This window comes from Brassica rapa, chromosome A03, assembly GCF_000309985.2.
Source record: "Brassica rapa cultivar Chiifu-401-42 chromosome A03, CAAS_Brap_v3.01, whole genome shotgun sequence".
NCBI classification, from domain to species: domain Eukaryota; kingdom Viridiplantae; phylum Streptophyta; class Magnoliopsida; order Brassicales; family Brassicaceae; genus Brassica; species Brassica rapa.
The window spans coordinates 29,368,058-29,380,822 of record NC_024797.2 but is presented as its reverse complement, the minus strand read 5'-3'; the positions used below and the strand labels follow the sequence as shown (position 1 = coordinate 29,380,822).

The following is a 12,765-nucleotide window of genomic DNA, read 5'->3' as shown; positions in this document are numbered from 1 at the left end:
TGTGCTTGCATTGGAAAGAAACCAAAGCGCTTACTATTGAGGAGGTTAACAGATTCGACCAAATGGAGAAGGTAACCGTTTATAATGTTTTATAAAACTGTTTTAGTCTTTGCATTCTTCTTTTTTACCGATTGTTTGATCATATGCAAACACTTGTCAGGTTGATGTCAAATGTATCCTTGGAGATCCCGGATTGCATAGCGACTTGGTTGAAGATGTTGACTGTGAATTTGGAAGAGTTGTTGATCTTGTCAAAAGAGGATATCGTTTGAAGAGACAAGATTGGCTCAATAGAAGTGTCGACATTGCCGTTGCTGAAGCTGAAGTGGACGAAAATAATTCTGTTCCTGGGATTGATGCAACTGATCAAGAAAAGATTGAATTCCTCAATAATAAGGTAGTGTCTCTTGAAGAAAGAGTGAAGTACCTTGAAGGTCTTTTGAACATTCGTGGAGAAACTGTGAAGGTAAACTACTTTCTATATTTGTTTCGTGTTGTAAATGACAAAAAGATTCATATGCTTCTAACTTGTAACAGGAAACTGAGAAGTCAAAAGAAACTGAAGCCGCCACAAAAACCAAGGTTTGCTATCTATAACGTCTTCATATTCTTAATACAATGTGTGTGAGCTCACATATAATATTTCAGGTAAATGGACAGAATGCCGATTATGAACTTGACGAAAATGAAGTTTTAGGAGTTTATATAGATGCCAAAAGAAAGGAAATCGCTAAGGTTATTTTATTTTTGATATTTTATAATGTTGTTATTAAATTCGAAATTGCTAAGCTAGTTTTTTTTCTTGTAATATTAGAGAAAGAAGAATGGTGTAAGACCTCCACGTGAAGTAGGACATCAAGATGAAGATGATGTAGAAGTCGAAGTCAATGAAGTAAGCTTATTTATAACACTTTATAAATTGAAAACCGTTATAGAATTATAAATCATTAAAAATATGTAATTTTTTTTTTAAAATAGGAACAACCACAAGAAGAAGAGGAACAACAACAAGAAGATGATACAGAAGACGATGTGGACGATGGTGATAAAGAGAGTGAAAATCCGGAAACCAATGAAGTAAGCTGATTTATAAATCTTTAAAAACTGAACAATCGTTTTAAATTTATAAATCATTATAAATATGTAATCCTTTTATTGAAATAGGGACAGACACAAGAGGAAGAGGAACAACACCAAGAGGATGACGCAGAAGTCAATGAAGTAAGCTTATTTATAACCCTTTATAAATTGAAAACCGTTATAGAATTATAAATCATTAAGAATATGTAATCTTTTTTTTTTTAAATAGGAACAGCCACAAGAAGAAGAGGAACAACAAGAAGAAGAGGATACAGAAGACGATGTGGACGACGGTGATAAAGAGAGTGAAAATCCGGAAACCAATGAAGTAAGCTGATTTATAAATCTTTATAAACTGAACAATCGTTTTAAATTTATAAATCATTATAAATATGTAATCCTTTAATTGAAATAGGAACAGAAACAAGAGGAAGAGGAGCAACAACAAGAGGATGACACAGAAGTCAATACAGATGTTGACGTCGGTGCTAAGGAAAATGGATCTGAAAACCCCGTGAAAGGTTCAAAGAAACGTGGAAGAAAGGTAAATATCTCTCAGTGTATAAGGGTTTATAAAATGTTGTTTAGTATAATCTATGTAACTTTTTTTATTGTGTCATCAAAATTGAAGGATGGAGAAGAAAATGAGGATGCATATGAAAAGCCCGTGAAGGTTACAAGGAAAAGTGAAAGAGTAACTAAGGTAAATATCTCTCTGTGTATAATGCTTTATAAAATGCTGTTTAGTATAATCAATGTAACTTTTTTTATTGTGTCATCAAAATTGAAGGGTGGAGAAGTAAATGAGGATGCATCTGAAAAGCCCATGAAGGGTACAAGGAAAAGTAAAAGAGGAACTAAGGTGAATATCTCTCAGTGTATAAGGGTTTATAAAATGCTGTTTAGTATAATCAATGTAACTTTTTTTATTGTGTCATCAAAATTGAAGGGTGGAGAAGTAAATGAGGATGCATCTGAAAAGCCCATGAAGGGTACAAGGAAAAGTAAAAGAGGAACTAAGGTGAATATCTCTCTGTGTATAATGCTTTATAAAATGTTGTTTAGTATACTCTATGTAACTTTTTTTATTGTGTCATCAAAATTGAAGGATGGAGAAGAAAATGAGTATGCATATGAAAAGCCCGTGAAGGTTACAAGGAAAAGTGAAAGAGTAACTAAGGTAAATATCTCTCTGTGTATAATAGTTTATAAAATGTTCTTTCTGATTATCATTTCTGATTTACAAAGGCTGTTATTAAAATCGAAATTGCTAAGTTATTTATTTGTCTTGTAATATAAGGGAAAGAAGAAAGGTGTAACACCCCCACGTGAAGTACAACAACAAGTAGAAGATCATGCAGAAACCAATGAAGTAAGCTGATTTATAAGTCTTTATAAACTGATTGACTTTTTAAATGTTTAATATGCTCTATGTAACTTTACTTATTGTGTCATTAAAATTGAAGGATGGAGAAGGGAATGAGGATGCATCTAAAAAGCACGTGAAGTTTACAAAGAAGAATGGAAGAGGAAATAAGGTAAATATCTCTCTATGTATAATGGTTTATAAAATATTCTTTCAAATTTCATTGACTACATCCAATTATCATTTCTGATTTTCTTAATTGTTATGCTTATAAAGGAACACAATGTTGGCACCCCCAAATCGAAAAAACAAAAGAAACAATTTGAGAAAGATTCAGCTGATGATGTGATAGGAAGTGTTTTGGAAGATCTTAAAAATGCCGATTAGAAGCATCGCGAATTTGAAGAAATGAAGCTCTTTCAGTTTTTTAGTACTTTTAACAAATATCTATGGAACTTTTTCAGTTTTAGTGTGTTATCTTTTGATGATGTCTTCAATGAGGAACATCTTTTGGCTTGTCCCTTAATCCTTCATGATGAGGAAAATATATTTTGGTTTGTACCTTAAACCTTTGCTAAGGAAACATATTTTATTTATGTTCATGCAAGTAAGCTAAGATATCAAACGAACATATAATTTCTACAATTAATCTGAATCCTAATGATTTATAAAGGGTAGTTTATGTAACCACACATTTCGTATAATAAATAACATAACTTCTATTAGACACCTGCAAAATTTATAAAGCATTATAAAATGATAGATGTAAAAATAAAAGGAACATAACTTCTATTAGACACCTGTAAACTTTATAAATCATTATAAAACGATAAAATGTAATAGTAAAAGGTTCCCCAAAATCTATTCGATTCCAATTCTCTCTTATAACATCATATAAAATAATCAATTGCACACAAGTTTTTATACTACTCTGTTATCAAATAGGCCTTACACAACTACCTTTGTTGTGTCCTTTCTGTCCACATCTGCTGCATTTGTAAGCCTTGGGTGATGGTTTAGATATGGGCCGATATTTTCCATACTCCCACGAACTTGGTATCCTCTTTTTTTTCCTCCTCCCACTAGGAAAGCGTGTAGATGGAGGGCGACAAACAAACGAAGCTACATGGGGAGGAATATCCCAATATGTTTTATCACCAACAGGATATACACTCTCTGAATATGCTAGTGTAAACCTAATAAGAAAATTAAGAGAATTAAATAAAGGTACAATAAAGACAGAAAAATGAAAAAGAAGTGTTGTAGAACAATATTTATAAAACCTTATAAATTTGATCAATTTTGTAAACATATATAAACGTGCTGATGTATTACCACAATGGCTGAGAGAACGGACCTTTCATTGGAGAAAAACTCATCGACATAATCATTTTCGTGCTTATTCCCAGATTTTGCAGCGGCAATTGCATGAGCACAAGGAAACTTCTCAATATCAAACACAAAACATGAACAATGCCTTGTTTGAAAATTCACCACTTGATCTCTTGTATCTCCCTTAACCTCAAACTCTGAATCATTGATTTTGGAAACTTCAAGGAAGCGAGACGTAAAATCATATAGCTCCTTCATCTTGTTCCCCACTTCGACAGTGACAGGGTGCATGTGACGAACTCCTTCCTCACGTCGTTCAGTGAACCACTTAGTCATTATCATCCTAATAGTGTCAAAAAGACAGACAATTGGATACTCACGACTCACTTTCAGCAAAGAATTTATAGATTCGGCCAAGTTTGACGTCATGATGTTGAAGCGATTAGCAGGAGAATAAGCTCGGGTCCACTTCCTGAAGTCTGCTTTACGAAGATAATCTGCTAATACAATGTCGGACTCCTCAATCTCTTGAAAATAGCAATCGAAATCAGCTTTGGTGTAGGCATAACCAGCTTCAACAACCAAAGGGACAAGTGTTGAACTTTTGAAATTGTCCTGGACATTCTTTTGAAAGTGAAAGATGCAGATTCCATGGTGAGCAACAGGATAATGTTGTAAAAGAGCTTTTTCAATAGAGGCCGCACGATCAGAGACAAAAACCAAATCCTCTTCATCAGGAATGATGGTTTTCAGACATTTCATAAACCAACTCCATGAGGCTTCATTCTCAGAATCAACTATAGCAAAAGCTATAGGATACAAGTGAAAATTACCATCTTGTGCTGTGGCAGCAAGTAGAGTCCCTTTATACTTTGATTTCAGATGGGCACCATCAACAGAAAGTACCTTCCTCATCAACTTAAACCCTCTGATAGATGGACCAAGCGACAAAAATGCGTATTTGAATTTCCCAACAGCATCAACTTCGATAAAAGTCACAGAACCTGGATTCTTTTCTTTTATCATGTGAAACCAACTGGGCAAAGCTTCATAACTGTCATCAGGAGTACCCCTAGCTATATCTTGGCCGTGCTCTTGAGACCTCCAAGCCTTTGAATATGTAATCACAACACCATGATCATTTCTAGCTTTTTCCATGATCTGTTTAGGTTTCAGCCCAATCTTTCCTCCTTCATAATGATTGCTGACCATAGTTCCCAACAATTTTGCAGTAGCTTGCCGATGACTAACAGTTCTCAGAGAAGTGTCACAAGTATGTTTAGATACATAATGACGAACAAAAAAACTCTGAGATCCTTTAACTGATTTTGCACGAAAACTCCAACTGCATCTTTCATCCACACAACTAAGAACATAACGTGTTTTGTCTGAATATTCTGTGTGGAACTCAAAGCTTTTACTAACTGCATGCAACCTCAACTTTGTGCTCATTTCCTTTTTATCCTTGAAAAACTTCCCGCAGAACAAATCATCATCATCACCACAACTGGGAGACAAGATATCTTCTCCCATGCTTTCTCTACCACGTCTACTGGAGAAAGATGGCAATTTTGACTTTCCAGACCCATATACAGCAAGTCCAATCGAGTCCAATCCTCTCTAAGATAAAAACATGAAACATATACATTAAAAATAGAATTTATAACCCATTATAAGACATTGATTAAACTCTCATATATTTATATTTGACAGAGGAAAAAGTTATATGTACCTTATTGCTAACAAGACCACTTGAAGGAGAAATAAGACTGTCGCTAATACAAGTATGTTGTATACCAGAGACTTCGTCAACTCTCTGAATGCTGTTCCATTCAGTCTCCGCGTGTGTTTTTGTTCCTCTCTAGAAAATTAAACATGTATTTATTACCTTTATAAGACATTATAATTATGAATGTTAAGGTAAGAGTTTTGAAAAGTACCTCAAATACATTACTACTTCCAGCAATAGGCGAATCATGAGTACTAGAAATTTCATCTTGTGTCTGAATCATGTTTGACATAATCAATGGTGATTTTTGTGTTCCTGTCTGAAACATAAAAACATAAAGCTAGTAATGAATCTTGTAATGAAACATAAAAAGATAAAGCTAAATATATAATCATTTACAAGGCCTTATAAAAATGAGAGTTGTAATAAATACCTCACGCGGATTACTAGTTCCAGCAATAGGCAAATCATGATTACTATTTCCACCCCGTGGCTGGATCATATTTGACATAATCATTGGTGATAATTGAGTTCTTCTCTGAAACATTAAAAAAAAAACATAAAAGCTAATAGTTAAAATATATTTGGTAATGATCCTGCAAAATGCACAACTATTATTATAAGGTCTTATAAATGTAAAAGTTGTAATAGATACTGCTATGGCAAACTTCTTCAAGCAATGAGCAAATCACTACTACTACATACTACCTTATAAAATAAATGATAACTCTAATAAACAAACAAGTTAGCAAAAGAGTTTCATGCAGTTACCTTAATGGTTACACATAGATGAAGGTCTCCATTCTCCTTAAGTTTGCTCAGATAAGATGTTACTTGACGATCATTCCTAATAAATGCTGGAGGAAGCTCTTTTGTACCAAAGTTTAATTTTGAAGGTGAGGCATAGCTAAGATTTACACTGTTTCTGTTGCCATCAATTCCAAAATCTTCTAAAACAGCCACAATCAAATCATTGTAGCTGATATCTTCATGAATCATACTAAGAGAGGATCCTCGTTGATCATCCACTATGAAATCCCAGTGAATTCCATTTATTAGTTTCCATTCTCCACATATAGAACAAATTTCGAACACCATAACCTGATTATAAAGAACATGGGTATTAGAGAAGGAATGATCAACAAGATATATCAATAAGAAAAATACATAAAACTATATTCCTCATAGCTAAAAATTTATAAGGTTTTATAAATCTGAGATTCGAAAACTTCATGAGAAAAATTCGTCTCCTTCCCAGAAACCGATCGATTTTGAGAAACCAAGCAAAAATTACAGAAAAGAGACGAAAATCACTTTGTTACGTTCGTGAAGAGAGATTGATTCGATTGAGCTTGTAGTCTACGCCAAATCTCGTCGGACGTCAATGTCGCCTGAATAATCAAATCTCGCCGGTGAAAATGGCTGAAGTCGTCGAAACTCTCTCGACGGATCGAATCTCTCTCGCCGGAATCGATCTCTCTCGCCGGAATCGATCTCTCTCGAAGGAATCGATCTCTCTCGTCGGAATCGATCTCTCGTTGGAATCTCTCGATCGCCGGAATCAATCTCTCGATTAGGGGTTTTTGAATTTTCAATTTCTTGTGGGAGAAGACTTATGTTTATGTTTGATTAAATAAGGGTATAATGGTACTTTACCTACTAAAATTTTAAAGGTAAATTTGAAAAGTGTAAAGTTGAAAAGTGGTATTAGGAAAGTGGTATTAGTGGCAATTCCCCCATAAACTTTTTAGTGCTATCCTATGCTATTTTTTTATATATTTTCAATCCATTTTTGGTCAACTAATAATGAAAAATTATGAATTTCAAAAACATTAATTACATTTTTAAAAGTTTTGTTGGTTTAGAAATATAAGAAATAGAAAATTACAAAAAAATATGTATTAATAACTAAGATTTAATATGTTTTATTAATAAATATGAAAATTTCAAAATATATATATTATTTTAAAACAGAGAGAATATAAACTTAGTATTTATCGTCTTAGTTATATTTTTTGGAACCATATTAAATTATCTTTAACAATACTGCAGTTTTTTTTCCAGAGTCAGGTTATTTTCCCTAAAATTATAGTAGTAGTATCAACTTTTTATTATTATAAGATTTGTTGCAAACCATTATCTTAACCAACAAATACTCAAATATATTATTTTAAGTTATAAATAATTATATAATTGAAACTATTTTAAATTGGTAAATTTTCTTAATCTTCTATTAAAGTATTTATTGTTGATAAAAAAACTTTTAAATATATATTATAATAAGAATATTTTTAATCTGTATTTTCTAATTTGAATGTTAAAATAAAATGTTGCTATTAGTTATTGTAAATACTAATTAATGTTAATTTTTTTTTTGATTAGTAGTAATTTACATATAATTTTAAATTTTTATAAATAGTACTCTATAACTTTATATATATATATATATTTTTTTTTTTGTCATCAACAATAGACTCATACTCTATAACTTTATATAATTGCAACTCTTATTGATATAAATCAGATGGTTAGCTTGAGGCCCAAACCCTAAAACGTTTTGAGGACAGAGAGATATTAAAAAGGCTCAGCGCCGCACAACGTTCCTCTTTCTTTTTCTTTTTTCTCACAACAACAATCTCTCCGGTAAGCACTCTTCGATCAATCAATCAATCATAGTGTTGATCGGAAACCCTAATTTCGCTCGTCTTTGTCGTGCAGACTCACACCATTCCTTTACCCGCGATTAGATCGAAAACAATGGAGCAACAAGGCGACCGCCCCGTGTTGAGCTTGAGGCCTGGAGGTGGTGGTCGTGGAGGAAGCAGACTCTTTGCCCATCGCCCTTCCTCCTCTTCTTCTGATTTCACCAATGGCGCAGACGCTCCTTCTTTTGCCGTCAGGGTATTATTACTTTCGATTTCACGACATTCCTAGATCAGCTGTAGATTCTAGGGTTTGGATTGGTTCATTTGGATTTTGAAATTGAATTATGGATTGTTGATTTTGAGCTCATGCACATTGAATCCGACCTAAAGTTTGAATTTTTTTTATGTTTTGTTAGAGAGGAGAGGGTCATGAGATTTTGCGTTTCACCAGAGAACAGCTGCTTCAGCTTAAAGAGGTATTAATAACTACCTGAGATGAATGTTCTTGATGTTGGCCTACGTTTGAAGTATGAGTTATTCGCAATGTTTCTTGTGCTTAGGCGATCCAAGTCTCTGAGGAAATTTTGAAGCTCAGTCGGGAGATTTCAGCTGATCTTTTCGGCGAAGAGCAGAGCTGGGGCCGTTCAGAAACCAAGGTGAGTGTTTCTAGCTTTGTTCAAGAACCTAGGTAGTGAGATTCTTTAGTTTATGTTGTTTTTTTCTTTGGGTCTTTTCAGCCTGCAGCTCAAGCTCAGAATCGTTTCTCCGAGACTGATAACCGTGATTGGCATACTCGTGCACCAGCTCCTTCCCCAAGTAGAGAAAGGTCAAGGGAAGACCAACGCGAACCTAGAGATGCCCGTGCTGGGGTGAGTGTTGACTACTCTGGCAGTTTATTCTGACATTACCTTAGTTTAGCTTTTGGGTGGTTATTGCTTGTTACTGACATGATAACTTTGCTGAAACAGTCTGGTCCTCCTCCTGTTCTGGTGAAAGCTGAGGTTCCGTGGTCAGCTAAAAGAGGAACTCTTTCGGAAAAGGACCAAGTCCTCAAGACCGTGAAAGGGTATTGTATTCTTCCTTGACTATAATGAGTGTTTGTCTCTGTTTTTGTGGTTATTTGCTTTATTTTATTGATTGAATCGTATAATTCTGGTTCTCCGCAGTATTCTGAACAAGATGACTCCTGAGAAGTATGATCTCCTTAAAGGTCAGTTAATTGACTCTGGGATCACTTCTGCCGATATCCTAAAGGTATATTCCCAATTCACTGTGTATCTGGCTTGTATATATATCATGTAGTTCTCTCTTCATGGCATCATTTGTTCTTTTTCTTCTTTTTTTCATCCAGGGAGTGATACAGCTGATTTTTGAGAAGGCTGTACTGGAGCCCACGTTTTGTCAGATGTATGCTCTTTTGTGTTTTGATATCAATGGAAAGCTGCCTTCCTTCCCATCGGAGGAAGCAGGGGGAAAAGAAATAACATTCAAAAGAGTACTTTTGAATAATTGCCAAGAACAATTTGAGGGAGCTGACAAATTGAAGCAAGAAATCAGACTGATGACTGATCCAGAGCAAGAAATGGATCGCAGGGACAAAGAAAGAATGTTGAAGCTTCGAACATTAGGAAACATCCGTTTAATTGGTGAACTTCTGAAGCAGAAGATGGTGCCCGAGAAGATAGTCCATCACATCGTCCAAGTATGATGACTCACGCTCTGTTTTTTTTTGCACTGTTAAAAGTTTAGTTTATGTAAAGCTGATGGTAACTTTGTGTCTTGGTCACAGGAGCTTTTAGGAAGTGACGTCAAAGCTTGCCCAGCAGAGGAAGATGTAGAGGCTCTCTGTCAATTTTTCATCACCATTGGAAAACAGCTCGATGAGAGCCCAAGATCACGAGGTACAAACGACACATACTTCCTTCGCTTGAAGGAGCTGGCAATGCACCCGATGCTTGCGCCACGCCTGAGGTTTATGGTCCGTAATGTTATTGATCTGCGAGCTGACAACTGGGTACCAAGGCGGGAGGAGGTAGGAATCTATATATTCCCTTCTCATCTGTAATTACTTACGGAGTTTTCTATCTGTGCTTATGTTTTCTTCTTGCTTGTTCAAAATGACAGATGAAAGCCAAGAAAATTACTGAGATTCATTCTGAGGCAGAGAGGAATCTCGGGTTGCGCCCTGGTGCAATGGCAAATATGAGAAATAATAACAACCGTGGTGGTGCAGATGCTGGTGCAGCTGACTCTGGAAACTTTTATGGACGTTCTGGTACTGGAGGAATGATGCCTGGAATGCCAGGAGCTAGGAAGATGCCGGGAATGCCAGGGGCTAGGCAGATGCCAGGGATGCCTGTGACAGATGATGACGGCTGGGAGATGGCACGGTCCCGCTCCATGCCCAGAGGGAATAGGCAGAATCAGCAGCCCGCAGGGCGTGTTCAGTCTCCCGTTATCGGCAAGTCACCGTCCGTTAATTCAAGGCTCCTACCTCAGGGCAGTGGAGGTCTCTTGGCTGGAAGACCAAGTGCCCTTTTGCAAGGTAGTGGTGCCGAACAGACGAAACCCCTTCCTTCCCCGAGCAAACCAGCTATGGAGAAGCCCCAGTCACAGGCACAACCACAGCCACAGGAGGCAGCTTCTCCTATGGCCACTACCTTGGACTCAGAAGTGCTCAGCAGAAAAACCAAGTCGCTTTTGGAAGAATACTTCAATGTACGTATAATGGATGAGGCATTGCAATGCGTAGAGGAGCTGAAATCCCCAGCTTACCATCCGGAGCTCGTCAAGGAGGCTATCTCCCTGGGCTTGGAGAAAAATCCGCCGTGCGTTGAACCAGTGGCGAGACTGTTGGAATATTTGGTCTCCAAGAAGGTTCTAACTACTAAAGACATAGGGAGTGGTTGTCTGCTTTACGGGTCTATGCTCGATGACATTGGGATCGATCTGCCAAAGGCACCAAACAACTTTGGGGAGATCCTTGGGAGTTTGGTTATGGCCAATGCATCGGATTTCGAGACGGTGGAAGAGATTCTAAAGAAAATGGAGGATGATCGGTTCAAGAAAGCAGTCTTGGATGCTGTTATCAAGAGTGTAAGCGAATCTCTGTTGGCCGCGCAAGCAGCCAAAATCGAGGCTTGCCGTAGTTTGGTGTAAGCAAGCTTTTTGTGTGGTTTCATCTCTGTTACAGGTTACTTAAATACATCCTCCATTTCCTCTGTTTTGATAAGCATTTTCGTTTCTTGTTCAACCTTCAAAGCTTTTACTATCTATGTTTGAATAAATCTGGTTATGTATCCTCGGTTTTGTGGACCATTTGTGAGTCAGTGAGGTCACACTTTTCATTCAGTTGTTAGAAATATCATTTTTGACACGAAATCTACTAATAATAGCAATCCCAATTAATTCCAAAGGTTGTGAATCTCACTTATGTTGAAAGGTTGTGTCTTTTCTAAAAGATGTTTAAGGGGTTATATCTTTTTTAAAAGTTTAATGTTGGAAGGTTGTATCTTTTCTAAAAATTGTCTAAATAGTTTTGTTTTTTTCTTATGATGTAAATACTCAAAAATGTCTTTGTATAATTCTTTGTTTTATGAAATATGTATATGTTAGTGTAATGGGTTAAGTTGATAAGTTGTGACTATTCATATAAGTACCTTTTCAAAAGTGAAAAGTTGTAACTATTCTTATAAGTATCTTTTCAAAATAACCACCTTTAAATTGGAAGAATGTGACTATTCAAATTGAAGAGTTGTGACTATTCAAATTGAAAAGTTGTGACTATTCAAATTGAAAAGTTGTGACTATTCAAATAGATTTTTAAAATCTATAAATAGTTTCTGCCATGTATTTCTCAAAATAAAATTTTCACTAATCAAACTAATAATAAAATGGTAGACACAAAATATTCAAGAGGTACGTACATGTTTTTTTTAAACTAAAGTACATACATGTTTTGTTAGTCGGTTTGTAGGAAATTCATTAACAAGCTTGAAAAGGGCACTAAGAGTTAGCATTTGTTTGGTTAAAGTTGAAAAAAATACCAACTCAAGTGCATAAAAACAATAATATAGACTTTCTGCATTATGAGAGTTTGTATATTGATTCACCTAAATAGATTTTTCAACGGTAGTGATGATACGGATGAATTTCTTTTATTGTGGTAAAACCAATAAAACAATAATTAGAAAAAATCGTTAAAGATGCTGTAGAGTCACGAAGAATAAAAAATTATGAATAGTTGCACCTTTTGGTCAATATGTTCAATAATATTATTTGTGTATGCATGAAAGGTTGCATACTAAATTATAGAATTATAGAAACAGGCTTTTCTTGTAGAAACAGTTATTAAGTAAATTGTTTGTGAAAGGTCACAATTTAGGATGCCAAGAGGTGTCAAGTACAAAAAGAGTTTTTAAGTGGATGTTAGATAAATTTGTTAACTTATTATGAAAAAGTTCAATAGTTAATTTTCTGAAAGTATATTACGTTTTATCATGAAAGGGTCAGTGAAAAGATTCAGTAATTAATTTCTGAAAAATACAAATTCTCAATAAATGAACATGTTTTTTTGGCTTAAGTGAATGAGTTTTTAAAAACTTTTTACTATA

General features: G+C 35.2%; 4 protein-coding genes across 18 annotated transcripts in view; 3 read left to right on the top strand and 1 right to left on the bottom strand.

Annotated features, from left to right (window-relative positions):
* Positions 1–3,053, top strand: part of LOC117132521 — a 14,024-nt gene extending 10,971 nt beyond the window's left edge. For 2 of the 15 annotated variants that reach the window (XM_033286957.1, XM_033286956.1), the window contains 6 exons: positions 1,165–1,221; positions 1,310–1,408; positions 1,496–2,260; positions 2,381–2,452; positions 2,547–2,618; positions 2,723–3,053. In XM_033286957.1, coding sequence (XP_033142848.1) covers positions 1,165–1,221; positions 1,310–1,408; positions 1,496–2,260; positions 2,381–2,452; positions 2,547–2,618; positions 2,723–2,833 — 1,176 coding nt within the window. In that variant the 3' untranslated portion in view covers positions 2,834–3,053. The remainder of the gene's footprint in view (positions 1–1,164; positions 1,222–1,309; positions 1,409–1,495; positions 2,261–2,380; positions 2,453–2,546; positions 2,619–2,722) is intronic. The other 13 variants (XM_033286978.1, XM_033286972.1, XM_033286971.1 and 10 more) reach the window with 13 other exon arrangements.
* LOC117132525 (glutamic acid-rich protein-like) lies at positions 7–1,510 on the top strand. Its single transcript, XM_033286992.1, has 6 exons — positions 7–71; positions 161–466; positions 538–582; positions 649–735; positions 815–892; positions 979–1,510. Exons 1-6 carry the CDS (start codon positions 63–65, stop codon positions 1,084–1,086), a joined length of 633 nt encoding a protein of 210 aa, XP_033142883.1. The 5' UTR covers positions 7–62; the 3' UTR covers positions 1,087–1,510.
* LOC117132523 lies at positions 2,276–7,263 on the bottom strand. Its single transcript, XM_033286989.1, has 7 exons — positions 6,822–7,263; positions 6,279–6,608; positions 5,941–6,045; positions 5,719–5,826; positions 5,511–5,639; positions 3,804–5,398; positions 2,276–3,642 (listed from the first exon to the last, which is right to left on the bottom strand). The coding sequence occupies exons 2-7, from the start codon at positions 6,603–6,605 to the stop codon at positions 3,384–3,386; spliced, it is 2,523 nt and encodes an 840-aa protein (XP_033142880.1). The 5' UTR covers positions 6,606–6,608; positions 6,822–7,263; the 3' UTR covers positions 2,276–3,383.
* A 737-nt stretch (positions 7,264–8,000) lies between these two features.
* LOC103861994 (eukaryotic translation initiation factor) lies at positions 8,001–11,541 on the top strand. The gene is made up of 10 exons (XM_009139711.3): positions 8,001–8,150; positions 8,226–8,408; positions 8,569–8,628; positions 8,713–8,808; positions 8,890–9,021; positions 9,121–9,218; positions 9,319–9,406; positions 9,504–9,854; positions 9,942–10,184; positions 10,277–11,541. The coding sequence occupies exons 2-10, from the start codon at positions 8,265–8,267 to the stop codon at positions 11,309–11,311; spliced, it is 2,247 nt and encodes a 748-aa protein (XP_009137959.1). The 5' UTR covers positions 8,001–8,150; positions 8,226–8,264; the 3' UTR covers positions 11,312–11,541.
* The last annotated feature ends 1,224 nt before the right edge of the window (positions 11,542–12,765 follow it).